Source organism: Mya arenaria, chromosome 2 (assembly GCF_026914265.1).
Source record: "Mya arenaria isolate MELC-2E11 chromosome 2, ASM2691426v1".
In the NCBI taxonomy this organism is placed as follows: Eukaryota; Metazoa; Mollusca; class Bivalvia; order Myida; family Myidae; genus Mya; species Mya arenaria.
The window spans coordinates 20,151,644-20,175,253 of record NC_069123.1 but is presented as its reverse complement, the minus strand read 5'-3'; the positions used below and the strand labels follow the sequence as shown (position 1 = coordinate 20,175,253).

The window sequence follows — 23,610 nt, the reverse complement described above, 5'->3', positions numbered from 1 at the left end:
ATGTGTGAATTGTTGCACTCAAAATTGTTTACAAAGCATGTTCACTGCTGAAATGTCACCTTCGAATAATTTCCATTGTGAAAACAGGGAGTTAGTTTGTTAAAATCGGTCGAAGAGAAAATAAAACTTTTGTTACAGGAGATAGGGGTCATCGCCATGTACATTTCTCTTTTTTAAAATGGGGAAGTATTATAGTTTTACCTGCGGCGGGCGGGCGGTGTCCATTATGTCGTCCGGTCAAAAAATATCGGATCTATCTGTAAATTGTGTGAATTCTCCAGGAAGCTCATTTTACTTACTACAACGGTTAACAGTTCAAAATACATTTGAACGAGGATATAAAATTATATTTATGTTTGAACAGTTGTTTTTGTCTGTAATTTGTTTGGTATGAAAGCAAATGTTCGAACATTCAGCTTCAAAGATCAGTAAAATGTTTGATAAACGGGATAACGGGTAATAAATGGTAAGTTGTTAATTTCCAATTATATATTTATTTAAATTTATAAAATATTTCTTTCTTTTTTTAACATTTTTTGACATAATTATGATAATTTACTGAAGTCCAATGTTCTGTTTTGATCAAGGCAAGTACATGTAACAACAAAGGAATTTAAAAGTTGTTCTGAAAGTTGATATTTTCACTCCTTATTTTGCAGTGAAAATATCAAATTGATATTTTTTTACTGTTGTTATTTCACTGTTAAAACCCCATATTTCATCGTAAAGCATGAAAAAATATGTCTCATTTTCCATCTTTGAAATAAAATAAAAACTTGCATATTTCTCCTAACCCATTTCCATTATCATTATTATTTTGTTTAAAACATGTTTTAATGTGCATAGTGTTTATTTCATTGTTTTGTCAGATGCTCAAAATGAGCATTGACTAATAAAACTTTCAAACTTCAAACAATTCCGCTTTAATTAAAAAAACTTGGTTATCTTTTACTCTGACGGACCAAAACTCGATTACGGTGACGCATGAGTAAGGTTCTTAGTAGAAGAACTTATTCATTATAGCGGCATAAGCCCGTGTAACGAAAAAGTAATGCACTCCCCCATTGTATACATAAACATTGGCCCACTATAAACGAACACCCACACATCAACCACTCACTTACAATATAAGTTGACAGGTTTCTTTCCGAAAGGTGTTAAATTATGTGAGCCCCTTTAATGCAAAACTATTACAGAACTATTATTAGGCAAATATTACTACTACTTCTATTGTTGCTGCTGCTGCTGCTGCTACTGCTGCTGTTATTATTTCTACTGTTTCGATTGCATATGTTGATACACGTGTCTTCAGACGTGGGGTCAAAAATCTATACCTTGGGTAACATTGTTCTATATCTCGAGTGCAAACAATTCTCGGGCGAGCCACTTGTTTAATGTCGCTGTTACGCAGCGGGCCTAAACCGGCGTATGTCGATTGAGCGGATGAGAATGATCGTCAAACAACAAACGTTATAACATTAAACGATGAATATTTGACTCATATTTTTATCATGACTATCAAAAGAAAAGAACGAATGCATGTGAAGTAGTTCGGACATCACAAATAAACCGAAAGTGGCCAAACAGAGAGGCCCGTCAAAGGACGCAACCTTTTCATTCGGTGAGATATTTGGGAAGGCTGGTGTTGGATACAAACGCTTTTTCGTTTAAAAGAGCATTGGCGTTGGAAAACTACTTGGCAAAGTCTATGTGGCGAATTTGGGCAAAGGGAGTAACAACATGGCGGAAGACGGTCGAGAACCCACAAGCAAATGCGTGTTAGGCTGTATGAAGGCAATGTACGAAATATTAAATGGCACGTGGAAGTAATAAAATTCAGTTGAAACCTAAGATAATGGATTTGGGCATGAGTTGTGGAAAATATTTTAGCCCTCGTTGACCGTGTGAAGCGTACGAATGAACGGGTCAACACGCTGGAGGACAATGCAAAGTCGGTTGACGCTGAGTAGGAGGTAATGGAGGGCGGGATTTTCGTGTTCGAAACGGGGTAACTTCGGGACGATGCACCGTACTTAAAGACACAACCAATGAGGAATAATTAAGTGTTTACTTCTAACCATAGGCTAATTCTGTAGGAAACGAGCCAGCCGACGTTATCGAAACAAAGCTTTGCATGCACCTTCAAGGGACCCTCAAGATCGGCTGAGTGTATTTTATTAGAGCGTGTTCACCGATCCCAAAGGTCGACAACATCGTTGCAAAATTCACCTTCTTCAATGAGAGCAAGCGGGCGTGGACTGAGTATGAGTGCAAATTTGTTTATATTTTGGAATAACACGATATTTGTGTTCTATAAGAATCATGTTGGGATTCCCTACTGCTTATTTAAGGATTGATTCTTATTGTATGTGCGTTCATGTAGTATGAACGCTCGGCTGCGATTTTGCATATCCATAAACCGCGCTAGTTTTACTAGGATTAACTTTTAAATCCCACATATTACAATATTCTAGCATGGCATTCAATGCCGCTTGCAAATCGGCGTGAGATTCGGTGAGAATAACTGTGTCATCAGCATAAAGTAATATATAAAGACGTAGGTAAACATCTACATGTACATCATCATCACTTAAACATTCAAAGGTACTTTTAGAAAAGGTTTCAAGCCCTTCAAACCTACTTGACATAAACTGAATCAAATCAATAAGAAACAGAGAAAATAGTATCGGGGAAAAGTTCTCACCTTGCCTAACACCAGCTTGACTACCAAAAAACTCTGATCATGAATTACCAACTTTAACACATGACTAAGCAATGTCATACATACTATTAATTATCTTTATACATTTACCATCTATATTATTTCCTAAGAGTTTATGCCACAACGCTATTCTATTAACACTATCAAATGCTTTCTTGTAATCAATAAAGGCACAGTAAAGTTTTCTACATTTCATTTAATAAAAATCAATCAAGATGTTCAAAGAAAAAACATGATCGATGGTACTATAATTTTTCCTGAAACCAGCTTGCTGCTCACAGAGCAAATTGTGGTTAACCAGGAAAGAGTTTAATCTGTTATTTAGGACAGTCGTAAATAATTTTCCCATGCAACTTAAAATTGTCACAATGAAGACGTTTGTTCGAACTCGCGAAAATACATGACACTTTGACAGTCTCCAATAATTTCATGTATTTAAATGTAGACGAAGATATCGCCTTATTTTATCGTAGAAAATTATTCATTGTCTGAATCCGATAATGGATCATACATTTGTTCTAGAAAGAACATCAAAAGAAACATGACAACAAGCCGGCATTCAACAGAACATGTGCCCTGCTATATTTAGCAATAAAGTAGATCGTAGTAAGATCATCACACGCGGTGATTTGACGGGTAATGCCCCTGACAAGACATAGGAAAAATTGCCGTATTACTATGCATTATAAATGTTTATATATTTGCTATATATTTCTAAGAGGAAAGCCCCTGACTGGTATGTCATTTGTATAATTTTGCTAGGAAGAATGACATTGACTACACCTTGGTAGAACTTTTCTAGGGAGAAAGACCCTGGACTACATCATGATAGAACTTTGCTAGGGGGGAATGCCCCTGACAAGACCTTGATAGAACTTTGCTTTGGAGAATGACCGTGACTAGAACTTTTTTAGGGAGAAAGACCATGACAACATCATGATAGAACTTCGCTAGGGGGGTGACTCTGACAAGACCTTGATAGAACTTTTTAAGGATGAATACACCATGAACGAACTTTGATAGGGAAAATGACATTGACTACACCATGGTAGAGTTTTGCTAGGGAGAATGATCTTGACTACACCATGGTACAGCTTTGCTAATGGAGTATGACCTTGACAAGACCTTGATATACTTTTTCAAGGGGAAAAGGCCCCTGACTACATCATGATCGAATTTTGCTAGGAATAATGGCCTTGACTACAAGAATGTCCCTCACTAACCTTGATAGAACTTTGCCAGAGGGAATGACCCTGACTTACACCACGGTAGAACTTTAGTAGGGAGAAAGCCCCTGACTTCACCATGATATAACTTTGCTAGGGGGAATAACCTTGACTACACCATGGTTTAGCTTTGCTATGGATAATGCCCCTGACTACACCAAGGTACAGCTTTGCTAGGGAGAAAGGCACTGACTTCACAATGAAATACTTTTGCCCTTGACTAGACTTCATAGAACTTTGCTAGGGTGAATGACTTTGACTTGCGCCATGGTAGAACTTTCTAGGAAGAATGACCCGAACTACACCATGGTAGAACTTTTCTAGGGAGAAAGATATTGACTACACCATGGTATGACTTTGCAGGGGGAATGCCACCAACAAGACCTTGATAAAAAAATTCTAGCGGGAATACCCCTGACCAGACCATGGGTAGAACCTTGCTTAGGAGAAAGGTGTATAACTTGCTTGTTTGAATGACCCTGTCTACACCTTGATAGAACATTGCTAGGAGGAATGCCCTTAACTAGACCAACGTAGAACCTTGCTAGGGTAAAAGGCCCTAATACTGAGGTATTACTTTGCAGGGGGAATGCCACCGACAAGACCTTGATAGAATTTGTCTAGCGGGAATACCCCTGACTAGACCATGGTAGAACTTTGCTAGGGACAAAGGCTCTGTCAACACCATGATAGAACTTTGATAGGAGAATGCCTCTAACCAGACCTTGATTGAACATTTTTAAGGAGAATACCCTGACTAGACCTTCATAGAACTTTGCCATAGAGAATGACTTTAACTAGACCATGATAGAACTTTGCTTCAGAGAAGCCCCCTGACTAGACCTTGATAGAACTTTGCAAGGGATAATGAACTTGACTAGACCTTGTTTGAAAATTGCTATGGAGAATGACCCTGACTGGACCTTGGTAGAACTTTGCTTGTGGGAATGCCGTTAATGTGACCTTGATAGAACTTTACTAGGGAAAATGACCCTGACTTAACTTTGTAGGATGTTTTCTAGGGAGTATGACCTTGACTTGCTCTAGATAGAACATTCCTAGGGGGGTGTCAGTGACTACACCATGATTAAACTTTGCTTGACTACACCATGGTAAAACCTTGCTAGGGAGAAAGGCCCTGACTACACCATGATAAAACTTTGTTAGGGGAAATGCCCATGACAAGACCTTGATAGATTTCTAGGGATAATACCTCTGACAGAACTTTGCTAGGAAGAAAGGCCATGACTACACCATGATTGACTTTGCTAGGGAGAATGCCCCTGACTTGACAATGGTATTACTTTACTAGGGAAAATGCTCCTGACTACACCATGATAGAACTTTGCTAAGGGGAGTACACGTTACAAGAATATGGTAGCACTTTGCAAGGGAGACCCTGACTAGACCTTGCGGAACTTTGCTAGTGGGAATGCCGTTGACTTTACCTTGGTATAGCTTTACTATGTATAATGACCCTGACTTGACCTTGGTGGGTGTTTGCGAGGGATAATGACCCTGATCTGGTTTAGATAAAACGTATCTAGGGGATTGCCCCTTGACTAGACCATGGTACAACTTTGCTAGGGAGAATGACCCTGACAAGACCTTGGTAAAAATTGGCTTTGAGGAATGACCCTGACTTGACCTTGATAGGTGTTTTCAGGGGCAATGCCTGTAACTTCGCAATGATAGAACTTTGCTTGCTGGAATGCACTTGACTTGACCTTAATATAACGTTGCTAGGTAGAATGACTCTGACCTGATCTTGGTAAAACTTGGCTTGGGGAATGACCCCTGACTTCACACCTTGATAGATTTTTTCAGGGGAAATGCCTGTAACTTCGCAATGATAGAAATTTGCTTGGTGGAATGCACTTGACTTGACCTTAATAGAACTTTGCTATGTAGAATGACTCTGACCTGACCTTGGTAAAACTTGGCTTGGGGAATGACCCCTGACTACACACTTTGATAGATTTTTTCTAGTGGGAATGCCATTGACTTGACGTAGGTAAAACTTATTCTTGGGATAATGATCCTGATTACAAAATGGTAAAACTTTTCCTGGGGAATGACCATGACTTGACCTTGGTATGACTTTGCTAGGGAGAATGGCCCTGATTAGTCCTTGGTAGAACTTTGCTTAGGAGAATGCCATTGACTAGACTTTGATAGAACTTTGCCCTTAACTTGACCTTGATAGTACCTTGATAGGGGGAATGACCCTGACTAGTCCATTGTAAAACTTGGCTTTTGGGAATGCCCCTGACTGGCCATTGTAAAACTTGGCTTTGGGATATGACCCTGACTAGTCCATTGTAAAACTTGGCTTTGGTGAATGACCCTGACTAGGCCTTTGTAAAACTTGGCTTTGGATAATGACCCTGACCAGGCCTTTGTAAAACCTGGCTTGGGGAATGACCCTGACTAGTCCATTGTAAAACTTAGCCTTTGGGAATGTCCCTGACTATGCCTTTGTAAAACTTGGCTTCGGAGAATGACCCTGACTATGCCTTTGTAAAACTTGGCTTTGGGGAATTACCCTGACTAGGCCTTTGTAAAACTTGGCGTTTGGGAATGACCCTGACTAGGCCTTGTATAACTTCGCTTTGGGGAATGACCCTGACTAGGCCTTTGTGAAATTTGGCTTTTGGGAATGAACCTGACTTGGCCTTTGTAAAACTTGGCTTTGGGAATTATCCTGACTGGCCATTGTAAAACTTGGCTTTGGGGAATAAACCTGACTGGCCATTGTAAAACTTGGCTTTGGGGAATTACCCTGACTAGTCCATTGTAAAACTTGGCTTTGGGGAATGACCTTGACTAGGCCTTTGTAAAACTTGGCTTTGGATAATGACCCTGACTAGGCCTTTGTAAAACTTGGCTTTGGGAATTATCCTGACTAGTCCTTTGTTAAACTTGGCTTTTGGGAATGACCATGTCTAGACCCTTGTAAAACTTCGCTTTGGGGAATGACCCTGACTAGCCATTTGTAAAACTTTGCTTTTGGGAATGACCCGGACTAGGCCTTTGTAAAACTTGGCGGTGAAGAATGACCCTGACTTTACCTTTATAGACCTTTGCTAGGGGCAGTGCCCTAACTACACAATGTTAGAACTTTGCTTGGGGGGTTTCCCATGACTTAACCTGTATTTATCTTGGCTTGAGGGAATGACAGTGATAGACCTTTGCTAGAGGGGATTCCCCTTAATGGATCTTGGTAGAACCTTTCTCGGGAGAATGACCCTGACTTCAACTTGATAGAAGTTTACTAGTGATAATGACCCTGGTTTAACCATGGTAGAAGCTTTCAAGGGAGAATGACCCTGGCTAGACCTTGTTAGAACTTTGCTTGTGGAAATGACCCTGGATTGACCGTTATAGAACTTTGCTACTTGGAATGCCCCTAAACGGATCTTGGTAGAACATTTATTGGGAGAATGACACTGACTACAACAAGATAAAAGTTTGCTAGTGACAATGACCCTGACTTAACCACGGTAGAATTTTGTTATGGGGAATGCCGTTGACTTGATATTGATAGAACTTCGTTAGTGATAATGACCCTGACTTCACTTTGGTTTAACTTTATTACGGAAAGAAAACCTGATTTAACCTTGGTACAACTTTGCTTTGGATAATGCTAGATCTAATTGGACTTCCCAAGAGTGAATGACGCTGACTACACATTGATATAACTGTACTTAGGGGATTGCCCTTGGTTAGACCTTGATCGAACTTTGCTAGGGGGAATGGCCTTGACTAGACTTTGATATAATTTTGCTAGGGAGTATGCCTCTTACTTGACCTTATCTAGGGGGAATACCCCAGACTACGACATGGTAGATTTGCTAAAAGGAAAGTCCTAACTAGCCCTTGATAAGAACGTTTCAAGGGAGAATTACTCTGACTAAAAATGGTAGACCTTTGCTAGGGATAATATCCCTGACTAACACCATGGTATAACTTGGCAAGGGAGAATTGACTTGACTAGACCTCTATAGAACTTTGTTTGGGAGAGTGGCCCTGACTAAACCTGGTAGAATTTGGCAAGTGAGGATGACCCTGGCGACACCATGGAAGAACTTTGCAAGTCTCAATGACCCTAACTAGACTTTGATATAACTTTCCCATGGATAACGACCGTCACAATTTCTTGATAGAACTTTGTAAGGGGAGAGGATTCTGACTAGACCTTGGAAGAACTTCACTTGTGACCTTGGTAGAACTTTGCTATGGATAATGACACTGGCTTCACCTTTGTAGATCTTTTCAATGGAGAATGACCCTAATAAGACCTTTGTAGAACTTTGCTATGGAGAATGACATTGACTAGACCTTGAATGACCCTGAATTGACCTTGGTATAACTTTGCTTAGTGGAATGATCCTGACTTGACTTTGGTAGAACTTTGCGACGGAGAATGACCCGGACTTGACCTTGTTAGAATTGTGTTAAAAAGCATGGCCCTGACACGACCTTGGTAGATTTTAGCTAGAGAAAATGGCTCTGAATTGACCTTAGTAAATCTTGGCTAGGCAGAATGACATTGACTTCACCTCGATAGCATTTTTCTAGGAGGAATGCCCTTGACATGACCTTGGTACAATTTGCTAGGGAGAATGCACATGACTTCACAATGGTGGAACTTTGCTAAGGAGAATGCACCTGACTTCACAAGGGTAAAATGGCCCTGACTTATTCCATTGTAAACTTTTGCAAGGGAGAAGGATCCTTACTAGAGCTTGATTGAATATTTTTGTTAGAATGACCCTGGTAGAACTTTGCTAGAGGAAATGCCCCTGATTCGACCTTGACTTGCAAAAATCTACCAGGGTGTAAGTCAGGGTCAACCTCCCTAGCAAAGTTCAACCAAGGTTTAGACAGGGTCATTTCCCCTCGCAAAGTTAGGTTAGCAAAGTTCCTAGGGGAAATAATCCTGACTTTACCTCGCTTAAACATTTCTAGGTTGGATATTCTTGTTTAGAACTATATAGAAATAGAACGCCCTTGCCCACCCTTGGGAACATGAATTGCTGGACGGATTGTTAAATTTTATTTTAATGTTTGAACGGATTTCCTTCAGTTACTTTTTTGTATTTTATGCATAAATGTTTCTATATATTTTGGTGTGTTTGCCTGTTTCGGTCATCTTTTGTTCTCTTCTTGTGTCCACTTCAAGGACGATAACAAAATTAATGAAACTGTTCTTTGGTAAAACTATACTAGGAAAAAGAATGTCCCTGATAATACCTAATTAGAACTTTGCAATAAGAAATATTTTTGAATAGGGAACACCACTGTGAATGAGTCGGTAGAACTTTGCAAGGCATTGATTGGACATTTGAAGACTTCGCTTATGGGGAACGTCCTTGCCTAGACCTTGGAAAAACATGCCGGGGGAATGCCGCTGACTTGACCTTGGAAAAACATTTCTAGGGAGAATGTTTCTGACTAAACCTTGTAAGAAGGATGTTGACTTGACCTTGGTCCACCTTTCCAAAGGTGATTGCCTCTGATGAGACATTGGTTTTAAGATTTAAGAAATACAGAAAATATATTGAAGCACATGTTATAAAGTATCACCGTAAGGATTGAGGAGATAGCTGTAAGATAAATTATCACCTGTTTAAACCTTGGAATAAGTTTTAGCGTGGTTGACCTTGATTAGACCTTTTAGAATTTCACTAGGAGGAAAGCCCCTTTCATGACTTTAGTAGAACTTTGGTAGGTGAATATCCTTGACCAAACATAGGTATAACTTTGTTCGGTAGACCTGAGACTAGACCTCGGTAGGACGTTCGCTGTTTGAACGCCTCAGACTTATCCTTTGAAGAACATTGATAGGGGGAATGTCCATACCTAGACACTTGAATAACTTTGCTAGGGACAATAAACAAATTTGGACTTTGGCAGAACTTCCCTAAAAAGGATGACTTGTCCCTAAAAAACTTTACCAGGGAGAAAGCCCTGACCTGTCCCTGAAAGAACTTTGCAAGGAAAAATAACCATGACTTTTCCCTTAAAGAACTAATGACCCTGACTAGCCCCTCAAACGAAATTTGCTTGATATAATGACAATGACTTGTCCCTGAAATAATTTTACTAGGGATAATGACCCTGACGTAGATCCTGAAAGAACTTTCTAGGGAGAATGACCCTGACTAGTCCCTGAAAGAATTTTGCTAGGGAGAATGATCCTAACTAGTCCCTGAAAGAACTTTGCTAAGGAGGATGACCCTGACTAGTGCCTGAAAGACTTTTGCTATGGCAAATGTCCCTGACTAGTCCCTGAAAAAACTTTTCCTAGGGAGAATGACATGTGTCTGAAAGACTTATGCGTGGGAGAATGATCCTGACTAATCCATGAAAGACAGTGTAAGGGAGAACGACCCTGACTAGTCCTTCAAAGACTTTTCTTAGTTAGAATGACCCTGACTAGACACTGAAAGAGTTTTGTATGAGAAACCTTCCCTGACTAGTCTCTGAAAGAAATTTACTAGTTAGGATGGCCCTGACTAGTCCCTGAAAGAACTTTACTAGGCAGAATGACACCGACTAGTCCCTGAAAGAACTTTATTGGGGAAGGATGACCCTGACTAGTCCCTGAAAGACTTTTGCTAGTGAGGAATACCCTGACTTGTTCCTGAAAAAACTTTACTAGGTAGGACGACCCTGACTAGTCCCTGAAAGAACGTTACTAGGTAGGACGACCCTGACTAGTCCCTGAAAGAACGTTACTAGGTAGGACGACCCTGGATAGTCCCTGAAATAACGTTACTAGGTAAGACGACCCTGGCTAGTCCCTGAAAGAACGTTACTAGGTAGGACGACCCTGGCTAGTCCCTGAAAAAACGTTACTAGGTAGGACGACCCTGGCTAGTCCCTGAAAGAACGTTACTAGGTAGGACGACCCTGGCTAGTCCCTGAAAGAACGTTACTAGGTAGGACGAGCCTGGCTAGTCCCTCAAAGACTTTTGCTAGTGAGGATAACCCTGACTTGTCCCTAAATTACTTTACTAGGTAGGACGACTCTGGATAGTCCCTGAAATAACGTTACTAGGTAAGACGACCCTGGCTAGTCCCTGAAAGAACGTTACTAGGTAGGACGACCCTGGGTAGTCCCTGAAAGAACGTTACTAGGTAGGACGACCCTGGCTAGTCCCTGAAAGAACGTTACTAGGTAGGACGAGCCAGGCTAGTCCCTCAAAGACTTTTGCTAGTGAGGATAACCCTGACTTGTCCCTAAATTACTTTACTAGGTAGGACGACCCTGGATAGTCCCTGAAACAACGTTACTAGGTAGGACGACCCTGGCTAGTCCCTGAAAGAACGTTACTAGGTAGGACGACCCTGGCTAGTCCCTGAAAGAACGTTACTAGGTAGGACGACCCTGAATAGTCCCTGAAAGAACGTTACTAGGTAGGACGAGCCTGGCTAGTCCCTGAAAGAACGTTACTAGGTAGGACGAGCCTGGCTAGTCCCTCAAAGACTTTTGCTAGTGAGGATAACCCTGACTTGTCCCTAAATAACTTTACTAGGTATGATGACCCTGACTAGTCCCTGAAAGAACTTTACTAGGTATGACGACCCTGGCTAGTCCCTGAAAGAACGTTACTAGGTAGGACGACCCTGGCTAGTCCCTGAAAGAACGTTACTAGGTAGGATGACCCTGGCTAGTCCCTGAAAGAACTTTTAACCTTGACTAATACCTCGAACACTTTTGCTAGAGAAAATGACCCTGACTAGATCATAAAAGAACTTTTCTACATAGAATGACCCCGACTTGTTCCTGAAAGATCTTTACTAGGGAGGTGACCCTAACGACTAGTCCCTGAAATAACTTTGCCGTTGAGAATTACTCTGACTTTACTAGGTAGGATGACCCTGACTTGTCCCTTAGATAACTTTTCTAGGGAAAATTACCCTGACTGGTCCCTGAAAAACTAATGCTTAAAAAAGTTATCTTGACTAGTTCCTGAAAGAACTTCACTCGGCAGAATGACCCTGACTTGTCCCTGAAAGAACTTTACTAGGTTGGATTTTTACTAGCCCCTGAAAGAACTAGTACTTTGTTGATCTTTATGTAGGAATAATTGTTCTTGTGGGAATGACCCTGACTATACCTCATTAAAACTTTTCAATGGGTAATATATCCTTGACTAGACTTTTGTAGATGTCTGTTCTTGTATTTTCATTTCATTCAGATAATTACAAAAGGAACGGATCATTTTGTGGATGCTACTTACATAATACATACACTTTTATTTTATTAACTAGTAATATTTCATAAGTCGTTGTACACAACCAAATAGTGGGCCATTTAATTAACAGTACCTAATTCGTATCGTTGTACCCATACTACTGATAAAAATATATCCTACGTTCTTAACCGCACCTAGGGTGTTTCATGAAAGGCCCTCCACGTCTTCATTTTACCATCTGGAAGGAAGGTCACGGATATCCGTTCCTTGCATTAAGTGACAGAATTGTGGTCAACCACAAACTCTACATGAACTTACTAGTAATTGGAAAACAGTTTGTTGTTCTTGAAATCTTGGAAACTTCATATTTAAAGAAAAACATACAATGTACATATGCATACTATATCAGGCAGTGCTATACACTGATGTTAAACTTCCAGAAACAGATACAGCATATACGGTAAACATCGTATTTTTCTTTATTTTTTTAAACTTACGTATTCAAAAAGGATGTGTCCTAGAATTTGACTTTGCAATAGGCATACAATGTTTTTGTTTTATTTGCAGCATTTGACTGTGAAATATATAATCTAAATTTACCTGACAGCTATGTTAATATTTCTTGATATCTCCGTTACTTTATCTTTTTTTTCTTGCAATAGAATCAATTTTATTAGATGTTGTATCGGACGGGTAAAAATTAAGTATAACTTTATCGATAAAAACCGTTTGAAGGATGACTTCCGAATCTGATCCTTTTAATATGGAAAGCGAGAAATTTTAATGCCGTTTTGTTCAAAGTATGATCGGCGATATGACCTAGCTGAGCGTAGATCGTTTTTTAGCATAGCGCCTCACGTGTTTCTAATTACTTATTTCTACTTTCTTTTAGCAGTCCGAGAACGGAAGTCTTACCTCACAGGAAGGTCCACAATCAGTGTACAACCCTGATAACCTCCTAACAAACGTCTTCCATCCCTGGACGGCCTGGAGCGAGTGCAACCGGAAGTGCCATCAAACACGGAAACGACACTGTAAAAAGCCGCGACATTGTGGAAAAAGTTATATCAAAGAAAAGCAAAACTGTTTCAGTGATCTATGTCAAACGAAAAAAGTTTCGAAAAATCGAATGAAACTTTTACGTCTACGTAAAAATGGTAAATTTGTAAAACAAATTTTATATAAATATTTGTACGGCACGTGGACAAAATGGACAGTGTGCTCAAGAAATTGTATGAAGGAGCGATACCGGAAGTGCAAGCAGCCGGCCATGTGCGGGGACAGCTTTATTCAAGAGGAAAGGCAGTGCCGGAGGGCAACGTTAACGTGTCGCAAGCAGTACGTACTCAGGACGTTTGTAACGGTAAACGAGCTCAGCAAACCGAAAGGAGACAAGCTTGAGGAAGAGATAAAAAAAATCGTAAATGTGTCTGGCACACCACACCTTCCAGGTGAGTACCGACTAATTTAAGTGTCATCTCAATTTAAAGTGTGATAATTGAGCCAAAAACAAGCAAAATATTTACAAGGGCGAACGTTTCTATATTTAGACAGTTCTATAATTGGCTACAAATGCGGGTGCATGTGCCCTTTCTTCTCATTTACATTCTCCAGGTTTTTTAACCGTTCCGTTAATGTTTCTTTAGGTATAAAAACACTTTCTTAACAAGTCGAATGCAGTAGATATTATAAAAAATGGAGGTCACGATAGGGTATACTAGTATACGATTCCCCACAAGTATAAACATAGAATGGGTAAAGTAGAATATGTATTCGCATTTTGGACAGAGAAAGCATTCATATATTTCATCTAATGCCTACTTGTGTTATATTTCATAAACTTATGTATCACGTCTATATACCTATTAAATCTGAATATAATAAAACGCCAAAAGCGGAAAGTGTTAATAAGGCAATGCATCAGATGATCGTACAATTCGGACGGTTGCTGTTTGTCATGAAGTCGGTCGAATTCTTTTCAAACATGTGCATTTGTGTGCGTATTAGCTTTTTTTTAAACTATTTGTAGCATCAAGTCGATCGGACGGAAAATACATCATTCCAATTTAGATATAAATTGAGAAGACAGCAAAGTTTGCATGCCGACAAAAGAATGTGGGAATCGCAGTGGCACGTCAGTTCATTGTACAATGTTCGATGTCGAACTGCCATGTCACATTCCGCGCGTGATGGACGTCACTCACAGTCATTTCTCGCTCGCATAACATTTACGTTGTTACAGCCAGTTTTGCTTATTTACTATACAGATGGAAAGAAGAGTATATACTTTTAACTATGCGATAATTGTAATTGCAGCATTTCACGACCGTCAGAAATATGTCAATGAATCGCTCTGAACTGAATCAGTGATGTGGTTATAAACCTAGGGGATTTTTTTTTTTGACAAATGCATACATGTCCGTCTCAAAAATTTTTTTATCGTGAATTCATTCGAGTCAAGGAGCATGTTGACTATCACCTATTAACTATACTGACTTATAATAGTGTCTGTTGTACTCGTACGTCTATGAAGCATATATGACGTTTTCACTAATATGTACTTGTTTCATATCAAACTCTTGAGACGCTACTGAAATGATACAGCTTATTTAATAACTATACCAAGACAAAAATAATAATTCTCTGATAAAAAAAATCCAAACTGCATCCGACTTTCACTGTTCTTATGTATTAAATTTGCCTGAAAGATGCACTCTTACTCCCAAATAGGTTTACCACTATCAAAAATATTGTTTTAATATTCCAAAAAGGACAAATAAATGTCGAAAACAATGGTTCTTATGAAGGATCCCGAATTGAATTTGAATAAAATGAGCATAAAACACGGTATTTCTACCTTATAAGACTATAGTAGACCACACTAAATCATTTAATATTTTTGTGCTTTCTGCTATTGAAACCATGGTAACAATCTTGTTATCAGTAATTAATATTTTCAATCAATGCATCATTTAGTTATTAATTAAAGCTTTATCACTAAAAATCGATGTTTGTTATACATGTGTATGTATTGATTTTGAATAAGAGAGTCACATTTAAGGGGCACTGTTTTCAGCTTTCATGCTCATTGTTTCAGGAGAAAACAGAAAGAATATGAAATCCAGTGTGTTGTCAAACCTGGCTTCGACGTGCGGTTTAAGGGCGATGGAAGGGTCGTACAGAATTGTGCAAGGACATGAGGCCAGAAAACACGCCTGGCCCTGGCAGGTAATTTACACTAGACACATTTAGGCTCGCAGTTATTGTAATGGTGGAGATATCATTACTCGTATATATAACTAGTGGTATTAACTGTACTCGTTAAATGGCAGTAACAGCATCCTTAGTTATATAAGGAGGTTTTATCATTCTAAAGTTAGAATACCAATCCACAATCAACCCGTTACTTGCTTAATAAATAAATATTATAAACACTATTTCATACAGTTGTCTTTCACAGGGATATTTTTCAAAATTGTTTTGTTCAGGAAGTGTAAACCTGAAGTGCTAAGGCTCGTGACGAGCTTATCAAGTACAGGTACTTGATAAGACAGCTCGTGACCAACAGAGTATAGACTTGATCAGACTGCTGGTGACGAGTATAGTGTACAGCATAAGTGTAGACCTGATCAAACTACTCGTGAGGAGTATAGTGTACACCAAATCAGACTGCTCGTTACTAACATTGAGTACACATGAAGAGACTGCTGGTGACCAGCGTAGAGTTCACCTGCTCAAACTGCTCGTGACCAGCATATTGTTCACCTGCTCAGACTGCTCGTGACCAGCGTAGAGTTCACATGCTCAGACTGCCCGTGACCAGCATAGTGTCCCCCTGCTCAGACTGCTCATGACCAGCATAGAGTTCACCTGCTCAGACTGCTCGTGACCAGCATAGAGTACACCTGCTCAGACTGCTCGTGATCAGCATAGAGTTCACCTGCTCAGACTGCTCGTGACCAGCATATAGTTCACCTGCTCAGACTGCTCGTGACCAGCATAGAGTTCACCTGCTCAGACTGCTCGTGACCAGCGTAGAGTTCACCTGCTCAGACTGCCCGTGACCAGCATAGTGTCCCCCTACTCAGACTGCTCATGACCAGCATAGAGTTCACCTGCTCAGACTTCTCGTGACCAGCGTAGAGTTCACCTGCTCAGACTGCCCGTGACCAGCATAGAGTTCACCTGCTCAGACTGCTCGTGACCAGCATAGAGTTCACCTGTTCAGACTGCTCATGACCAGCGTAGAGTTCACCTGCTCAGACTGCCCGTGACCAGCATAGTGTCCCCCTGCTCAGACTGCTCATGACAAGCATAGTGTTCACCTGCTTAGACTGCTCGTTACCAGCATAGAGTTCAGCTGCTCACACTATTCGTGACCAGCTTAGTGTTCACCTGCTCAGACTGCCCGTCCCCAGCATATAATTCATCTGGTTAGACTGCTCGTGACCAGCATAGTGTAGACGTACCTGCTCAGACTACTCATGACCAACATAGAGTTCACCTGCTCAGTCTGCTCGTGACCAGCATCGAGATCACCTGCTCAGACTGCTCAGACTGCTCGTGACCGGCATAGAGATCAACTGTTCAGACTGCTCATGACCAGCATATAATTCACCTGTTTAGATTGCTCGTGACCAGCATAGTGTAGACGAACCTGCTCAGACTGCTCGTGACCAGCATAGAGTTCACCTGCTCATACTGCTCATGACCAGCATAGAGTATACCTGCTCAGACTGATCGTGACCAGCATGGTGTCCCCCTGCTCAGACTGCTCGTGACCAGCATAGAGTTCACCTGCTCAGACTGCTCATGACCAGCATAGAGTACACCTGCTCAGACTGCTCGTGACCAGCATAGAGTTCACCTGCTCAGACTGCTCGTGACCAGCATAGAGTTCACCTGCTCAGACTGCTCATGACCAGCATAGAGTACACCTGCTCAGACTGATCGTGACCAGCATGGTGTCCCCCTGCTCAGACTGCTCGTGACCAGCATAGAGTTCACCTGCTCAGACTGCTCATGACCAGCATAGAGTTCACCTGCTCAGACTGCTCATGACCAGCATAGAGTTCACCTGATCAGACTACTCATGATCAACATAAAGTTCACCTGCTCAGACTGCTCATTACCAGCATCGAGTTCACCTGCTCAGACTGCCCCGTGACCAGCATAGAGTTCACCTGCTCAGCCTGCTCATGACCAGCATCGAGTTCACCTGCTCAGTCTGCCCGTGACCAGCATAGAGTTCACCTCCTCAGACTGCTCGTGACCAGCATAGAGTTCACCTGATCAGACTGCCCGTGACCAGCATAGAGTCCACCTGTTCAGACTGCCCGTGACCAGCATAGAGTTCACCTGTTCAGACTGCTCGTGACCAGCATAGAGTACACCTGCTCAGACTGCTCGTGACCAGCATAGAGTTCACCTGCTCAGACTGCCCGTGACCAGCATACAGTTCACCTGCTCAGACTGCTCGTAACCAGCACTATATGCGATTGTGGTTTTATGTGTTTTGTGTGATCCATAAACGTAAAAGAAATAAATTTGACACAAATAAGTCTTCTTTTGTTTCACTTTATTTTGCTGTTTTCACGACGGAAATATGTAACAAGACCGTTCAATTGTGGATGTAAACATCGGTCATCAATCTAACTCGCACGTGTTGGGATTGGTGATATTTTTTTTAATTCGGATGAGTCGATTTTTCGTTATCTCGACTTTTTTCACTAGGTCCCGAAAAAGTCGACATAACGAGTTTCGACTGTACGTCTAAACTATGCCGGTCTCGATCAGTCTCATCTTGTACGTCAATAATATTTTGATCACAAGCACTACCAGATGTAAAAAAAATTCTGATCAGGTATATACTGATCACCAGCAGTCTGATCAGGTGAACTCTATGCTGGTCACGAGCAGTCTGAGCAGGTGAAATTTATGCTGGTCACGAGCAGTCTGAGCAGGTGATCTCTATGCTGGTCACGAGCTGTCTGAGCAGGTGAACTTTATGTTGGTCATGAGTAGTCTGATCAGGTACGTCTACACTATGCTGGTCACGAGCAGTCTGAGCAGATGAACTCTATGCTGGTCATGAGCAGTCTGAACAGGTGAACTCTATGCTGGTCACGGGCAGTCTGATCAGGTGAACTCTATGCTGGTCACGAGCAGTCTGAGATGGTGAACTCTATGCTGGTCACGGGCAGACCGAGCAGGTGAACTCTATGCTGGTCATGAGCAGTCTGAGCAGGTGAACTCTATGCTGATCACGAGCAGTCTGAGCAGGGGGACACTATGCTGGTCACGATCAGTCTGAGCAGGTGTACTCCCTGCTGGTCATGAGCAGTCTGAGCAGGTGAACTCTATGCTGGTCACGAGCAGTCTGAGCAGGTTCGTCTACACTATGCTGGTCACGAGCAGTCTAACCAGGTGAATTCTATGCTGGTCATGAGCAGTCTGAACAGGTGAACTCTATGCTGGTCACGAGCAGTCTGAGCAGTCTGAGCAGTCTGAGCAGGTGAACTCTATGCTGGTCACGAGCAGTCTAACCAGATGAATTCTATGCTGGTGATGGGCAGTCTGAGCAGGTGAACACTTAAGCTGGTCACGAATAGTGTGAGCAGCTGAACTCTATGCTGGTCACGAGCAGTCTAAGCAGGTGAACACTATGCTGATCATGAGCAGTCTGAGCAGGGGGACACTATGCTGGTCACGGGCAGTCTGAGTACGTGAACTCTACGCTGGTCGCGAGCAGTCTGAGCAGGTGAACTCTATGCTAGTCACGAGAAGTCTGAGCAGGTGAACTCTATGCTGGTCACGAGCAGTCTGAGCAGGTGAACTCTATGCTGGTCATGGGCAGTCTGAGCAGGTGAACTCTACGCTGGTCACGAGCAGTCTGAGCAGGTGAACTCTATGCTGGTCAAGACCAGTCTGAGCAGTCTGATCAGGTGAACTCTATGCTGGTCACGGGCAGTCTGAGCAGGTGAACTCTACGCTGGTCACGGGCAGTCTGAGCACGTGAACTCTATGCTGGTCATGAGCAGTCTAAGCAGGGGGACACTATGCTGGTCACGGAAAATTTGAAATGATTGATGCGTTTATTCTTAAAATCATATAAAGTGATGTATTATCGGTCATATCATGACTTCGTAATTGACAATTTCGTTTTTAGCTCTACTGGCCAAAGGGCAAAAGAGCCTATGCGATGGTAATGTGTACGCAGTATGTGCATCCGTGCGTCCGTGCGTCTGTAAACAATTGCTTGTGGACACGATACAGTCTTCATTTTTGATTGGATCTCGATGAAACGTGTACAGTATCTAGATATCCATTAGAGCTCAGTTCCTTTCGAAAACCAACAAGATCTGCCCATGCATGCCTAGATTATGGCCCTTGATAGTAGAACAAAATGCTATTGTGTAAACACTAGCTTGTGAACACGATACAGTCTTCAGTTTTTATTGTTTCTCGATGAAACTTGTACAGTATTTAGATATCCATTAGAGCTCGGTTCCTTTCGAAAACCAGCCAGATCCGACCATGCATGCCTAGATTATGGGCCTTGAAAGTATTTAAAAATCAGTTCGTCTGTAAACAATTGCTTGTGAACATGATACAGTCTTCAGTTTGGATTGTATCTCGATGAAACTTGTACAGTATTTAGATATCCATTAGAACTTGGTTCCTTTTGAAAACCAGCCAGATCTACCCATGCATTCCTGGATTATGGATCTTGAAAGTATAAAAAATGCTATTTTAAGCTAAGTCTATTTTTAGCCAAGTCTACATGAGCGAAGTCTATTTTTAGCCAGGTTTACATGTAAAGTCACAATTGCTTGTGAAGGTTTGTTCAAATTATGCCCCTGGGGTCATTACTGCCCCCCCCCCCCCCCTCACGGAAATTGTCACGCAAGGGACCAGTGCGGCAAATGCAAACGACCTCGGCGACGTTGGCGGAGGCCCAGGGTAGAGTTCTCTTTTTTTGTAAGGGACGGACTCCCCCCCCCCTCCCCCCCCTTAAATTGGGAAACATTAAAAACCTTTTTGTCTGAAACCACTATGCAAATCCTTGCCATTTTGAACAAGGCTTTATATAGTGGTCCACTACCATGGTTGTTCAAATTATGCCCCTTGGGTCAAAACAGAAATATTTTCAATATCTTATTGTTTCAAACCACAAGGCCCATACCTTTGATATTTGTTGTGGAGCATCATATGATGCAATTGGAAACATTTAAAATAATGCCCCTTGGGCAAATGCTGCCCCCACCCCTTTTGACTTACTTATTAATTTTTAAAGCTACAGTAATGAAATTTTGACCATGTGAACAGGTTTGCAAACAAACATTAATCTTGACCTCGGATGTCCTTGACTTTGACCTTTGACCGAGTTTTTATTTTTAAAGCTACAGAAATGAAATTTTGACAATGAGTTTTGAAAGCAAATATTTTTTACCCTCAGATTATCTTTACTTGGCACATATTAAAATAGTTCATGCAACTAATCTGCTTACAACACTTCCTGTCCTCAGATGTTGAACGTGCAGCGTTTTCAGCTAACCCAAACACTAAAAGTGAACTATATATTTGTTGCCTATTACTCAAACGTACATGCTCTGGATTGAAAATAACCATAAGAGCCTTGTCAGTAGAGCATAGGCCCTTTTGGGCCTCTTGTTGGAGAATCCTGATCGCCTTTATATGCCGTTTTAAGTTAAGGTTTTTCCTAGGGCTTTTTCGATAAGGAATACAGCCTCAAGTTTGAATAATGGAAAGGAAAAAGAAACTTTTCAAAATATACATACTAAATTGTCTTAAATCTTTCGGGGCGTTTAAAGGGGCTGTACTCTGTATGATAAAATAGCGGGGGGGGGGGGGGAGAAAATTGTCGAAAACTGACATAAACTTGGCATCGATGTGTCCATTGCACAATGCATTGAAACTTATTAACTGAAGTACCACATAGTTTACAATTTATATAAGTTTAGCAGTTATTTCGTATTTTTCCATTAAAAAAGATTACAAGGTATTCCTTATGCGTGATTGGCTTGTCGGTGTTATCACGTCATATTACCGAGGTAGGTGTATTATCTTAATTATGTCACCTTATTAGAGGAAGCCGTTGTAGCTCAGTGGATACACGCTGGATTGCAATTTTGCCGACGCGGGTTCGAACCCGGTCACCGACACATTTTTTTTTGTTTACATCTTGGTACTTTTTTTACAATTATGATATCAAAGCGTAACACATTCTATTCGATAGTTGTCCTGAGATTCGTTACAGAAAATACGTTTTTTTGGTGCCAATCTGGTGTACAGTCCTTTTAACAATAAACTTTTCTCAAAAGAAATATAAAAATAAATAATAAAGAACACGCAGTATATACGACGCATTTCCAAAAAGGTATAAATGATATCGTGTAAATTGTTGAAATTACAGATCAGACAAATTGTTCAAAACCATGTGAGTCTGTATTTTAATCAATATGTTAAAATATTAGCACAAACGTGCGGAAAGTGTTGCTTATTTGTGTCATGTGCTTTAAAACCAGTATGTCTGTTGCAGATTTCTATCCTGGAGAAGACAGAGGAGCAGTTTTGTGGCGGGACTTTGATCGCTCCACAGTGGGTCCTTACGGCAGCGCACTGTGTCAGGAAAAAAAAACGCAAGAGGAAGATTTTTGTTCGTGTAGGCGATCATCATATATTTGAACATGACAAAGGGGAGAAAAAAATGAAAATTGAAGATTTTGTACACCCAAGGTATAATTATAACACAATTACTAATGACATAGCACTTTTAAAACTTGAAAAGCCAATGGCGCCATCTGATACCGTCGGTTTCGCATGCCTACCAAACAAAGGCGACGCCATTGAGAAGCGTATAAAAAAAGCGGATCATTCTGAACTGTGTTATATAATTGGATGGGGTAAAGCTAAAAGCACTGATTTGTACGGGTCTACTAGATTATTAGAAGCACAAATTCCACTTGTAGATAGAGACACTTGTCAAAAAGCATTTGACTATGTTATACATAGGACTCAGCTGTGTGCGGGAAGTAGGAGAGGGGGCGTGGACTCCTGCGCCGGTGATAGCGGAGGTCCATTATTGTGCGCACGTAAGACAGAAAACCCCAATGGTGTATCTAAAAATAGATGGACGGTTTACGGTGTAACAAGCTATGGGGAAGGGTGTGGTGAAAAGAAAAAATACGGAATATACACAAATGTGAGAAGATATCTGGATTGGATAACAGAAACGATTGAAACAAACAGCTAGTAGCTCTTCAATTCAAAAACCATTTTCTTATTTTTTGTCGTAATTTAATGAAATTGGTCAATTACCATAATAATACATAAAACATACCATATTAATCTATACCTATCTCAGAGTAAGGGGTGTCTTACTCTGGGACAATCGTATGTTATAATTTGGGAGTCTTAGATTTTGCTTCAAAGCACTGAACACAAGAGGTACTTTTGTAGTAAGGTCAAGTTTGAGCAACAGGTGTTTTATCGACCTAGCTCATTATGCACCAGTCAATTGTAACCACGCCCCCGCCCCCAGGTCCGGAGAATAGCGGGGACTTTGACTTTCGGACCAGCCAACCCCGGCTAAAATCCCCACCCTGTGGGGACGAACAGATGGTAAAATCCCCGCCAAATGCCCCAGCACCCCAGGGACCCTAGGTAAGGCCCATTCCCCGCTTTATTTAAACTGCGAAGACAAAACCACCGCATTCACCCGGCACTGCGGTGCCACCTGAAAGGTAAAAACACGGCCCATTTCCCCGGCTATCCCCGGTATACCCCCTGACCTGGTGGGCCGTGGTTACAATTGACTGGTGCATTAACAAACAATGCAGTGATTAGCCAATTTATTTGTCTATAGTTATGAATTAAGAAATAAATGTCAGGGCATCTTTAACGCTTTATTGTTAATGTTACCCTGGGGCTGCATTCATTAAGCAGCATAGTTACAATTTTCAACTTGCTTATTAAATACGGCCCCTGATTACATTGTTCTAAAGTATTTTCCTAAAACAAACATTTCGTTGTTGACACTATTTTATGGCTCAGAAGATTGGGTCCAAGAAAAGCAAACTTGGGTGTTGCAATTAACATTGATAGTTTACCTCCTGTGTCAGACAAGGTGAACATGGTGTCTTTTTTTAATGTGAGTTTTAAAGTCAACGCTATTTTTTGTTTTATATTTGAGCCAACCGATTGTTGAAAAAATCTTAGTTTTAAAGGTTTATACTGCGATAATGACCGAAGCATTGCAATGTAACATCAGTTAAATTTTGTTTTTGCGAATATTCTGCACTCCATATTTATTAAGACAAGTTAATCGATAATGAACAATCGCCTCTTATAACCTACTACAATATCGCTAGGGTGGAGATTAGAGACACGCTCAAGTTTTTTCGTCATCACAAGAACTGTTTGAGTACTGTAT

General features: G+C 41.0%; 1 protein-coding gene across 1 annotated transcript in view; it reads left to right on the top strand.

The window, feature by feature from the left end:
• LOC128219679 (coagulation factor XI-like) overlaps nt 1–23,079 on the top strand; it is a 54,462-nt gene extending 31,383 nt beyond the window's left edge. Inside the window, exons 2-4 of the mRNA XM_052927579.1 lie at nt 13,048–13,606; nt 15,253–15,383; nt 21,718–23,079. Coding sequence (XP_052783539.1) covers nt 13,048–13,606; nt 15,253–15,383; nt 21,718–22,431 — 1,404 coding nt within the window. The 3' untranslated portion in view covers nt 22,432–23,079. The remainder of the gene's footprint in view (nt 1–13,047; nt 13,607–15,252; nt 15,384–21,717) is intronic.
• The last annotated feature ends 531 nt before the right edge of the window (nt 23,080–23,610 follow it).